The sequence below is a fragment of the Monodelphis domestica genome, chromosome 2 (genome assembly GCF_027887165.1).
Source record: "Monodelphis domestica isolate mMonDom1 chromosome 2, mMonDom1.pri, whole genome shotgun sequence".
Taxonomy (NCBI): Eukaryota; Metazoa; Chordata; class Mammalia; order Didelphimorphia; family Didelphidae; genus Monodelphis; species Monodelphis domestica.
Genome location: NC_077228.1, coordinates 529,576,252 through 529,578,835, shown reverse-complemented (window position 1 = coordinate 529,578,835; position 2,584 = coordinate 529,576,252). Strand labels below are relative to the sequence as shown.

The 2,584-nt window shown below is 46.3% G+C and overlaps 1 protein-coding gene across 1 annotated transcript; it reads right to left on the bottom strand.

The window, feature by feature from the left end:
• Positions 1–344: 344 nt before the first annotated feature.
• On the bottom strand, positions 345–1,495 carry TEDDM1 (transmembrane epididymal protein 1). Its single transcript, XM_007486188.2, has one exon. It carries the CDS (start codon positions 1,399–1,401, stop codon positions 541–543), a length of 861 nt encoding a protein of 286 aa, XP_007486250.1. The 5' UTR covers positions 1,402–1,495; the 3' UTR covers positions 345–540.
• Between the last annotated feature and the right edge of the window lie 1,089 nt (positions 1,496–2,584).

The following is a 2,584-nucleotide window of genomic DNA, read 5'->3' as shown; positions in this document are numbered from 1 at the left end:
AGTTTGCAAAGCATCCAACATAAATCTTCTTATTTAGGCTTCTCATCCACCTTGCACAGTAGGTATTGCAAGGATTATCCCCATTTTAAAGCTAAAGAAACCAACTATCAGAGAGGTTAAATTACTTACCTAAGGTCACACAGGCAGTAAAGTGTGAGAGGTAGGATTTGGAGGCTGTTCTCCTCTTCATAAAGGTAAGCCATCCCTGCCACCTTCTCTACAACACTGTGACTCCCTCTCATGACACAGTTCAAGCTGTAAGAGGAACAGTCCTATCCCCACCTCCTTGATCACTCTGTTTTCAGAAAATCCCATAAGAGAACCAGGAAAATGCATTCACATAAAAACAGACAGGGCAAGAGGCTTTGAACAGGACTGTTCTTTTTATTGAAGAAGAAAAACCATCCTTTCTGGCAGGAGAAAGATAATGTGCCATGCTCTGCACCAAGGAAATATTCTAGGACTACTCATTGCATAATTAAGAAATGGCACAAAACATAGCTATCTCTTATCTTAGATTCTGCCATCCTTCTGATGTGACTAAACCATGAGCGTCTTTACCTCTTCAGTGCTGATATCTGTGGAGCATAGCTGGTACCCAGCGCCCTTTGCTCCCTGGTGAGAAAGGTACCGATGGTGCCGGAAGCTACAGAGTCCATAGATGCCAGCAATCAGCAGAGCATCCAGGATCAGGTGCCAGGAGAAGAAGATGGGGAGGAACATGACATCTTCATGTTTATCTGCCCTCCAAGGTTGGCCAGTAACCGGCAAATAGAGGATGCTCCCCAGATGTGGAAACCATGAACCAAGTGTGAGAAACATCCATGCCTTGGAGATCCAAAACACAGGATCATCAGGGAACCAGAGTTCAGAGAGCAGAATCAGAGCAATCAAAATCAGGGGAATCAGCAACAAGATATGACCACGGACTTGCAGGGCATTCCTTCCTTGAATGTGGAAGATGAAGAGCAGTATGGTTCCTTGGATGGCAAAGGCAAAGGCAGCCCGCTCCAGCTTCATCTGCTGCCTGGCCAGGCAGCACTGACTCACTATGTCCACCAGTCCATTGATGAGAAGTAGGACATACATGGTCCCATGATGCCATGAGATGTGATTCAAGAATGGCCTCTCAGGGTCTTTCCAATCAATAAAGACCAATCGGTTTGATCCTAATGGATAGAAGAAAGCTCCTAGGAAGCCACCGATCGAGAAAACAACCTTCACCAACCCACCATTCTGGAGCTTCTGTAGCCAGCCCTTTGGCCTCTTATCCCTTGGAGGAAGTGGGGGAGTCAGGAACTGCTGCCCCCTCAGGAGGGCCAAAGATGCCTGAATAGCATAGTAGACCCCCAAGAAAAAGAAATACACTCCAGGCAACGCATGACCTAGAAAGTCAGTCATGGAAGCCCAAACCAAGGATCAAGCTGAGGAGCACAAATACTGAGCCTCTAATCCCCAGGAGAAGCGAACTCTCTCAGAGGGAGGAAGACTCTCCACATCTCTTAAAGGACTTTGTGGGCTCCTCCTAGGGGTGGGGCTGTAAGACTTTCCCAAAAGCCTCCATTGTTGGAGGCCTCCTCCCTTGCCAAGCATTGCTGAAAACTGCCCCTTCAGACCCGTCAATGTTCCTGAATCTTGACACCTTCCTGCATCCTGCCAGCTCAGTGGTCTCTCCACCCCTGCCCTCCTGTCCCTCTGGCTCTGGGGAGGCAGGAAAAAATTGCATTGGAGTTTCTGAAAGACTTTTTGTCCAGCTTTGGAAACAGCACTTAAAAGCCCTGGAACTGATAAGCTAATATTTGCAATGAGATGTTATCCGGATAATATGAATGTTACTCACCACATCTGGCTTCCTTGGTGCCTTCCCATTAGCATGTTTAATCATGCTTTAATCATTGCTCAACTACATTCCCCTCTCCACCATTTACATCCTTTCCTTTGCTCCCATTTCATTCTTCCCATCTCCTCTTCTCGCCTCCAAATATGACCCCTGTCGTTGAACAGCGCCCAGAGAAACCCAGGCTCTAGGACCTGGGAGTGCATGAGTCCTCACGGCCTAACGAACGATAGCAAAGGGAAGGGAGTTGGCCTTGAAGACAAGAATAATCCACTGAAATCCTTCCTCTGCCAGGTGATTTTGACCAAGTTCTTCGCCTCCGAAGCCAACTTAACCTCTCTAATAATACCGTTTCTTCATTTTTGAATGAAGATGGCCACAGTTTTGGGGAGGCTGAAATAGGGCAACATAAAGAGAAAATACTTTGCAAACTTTCAAGCCTCATAACCATTCTAGCCATTTGGTATCCCACTGCTAAGTTGGGTTTCCCAGAGGGCAGTTGGCTCCATCTCTCTTTAGGACTTTCCTATTATCTTATAAATGAAATTTAAACCATTTAACGAATGATTTTACAAAATGGATGTTTACCAAGAATAGAAGTACAAACACACCCCGCTGAATCTGGCATACTCTACCCCGGATCACTTTTGTCTATGGCGAGCCTGGCTCAAGGTGAAAACAGCTACCACAAAGCATTTAACCTAGCAAGTTCTCTCCCAAAGTTGACAGAGCCAATGGACAAAGAAA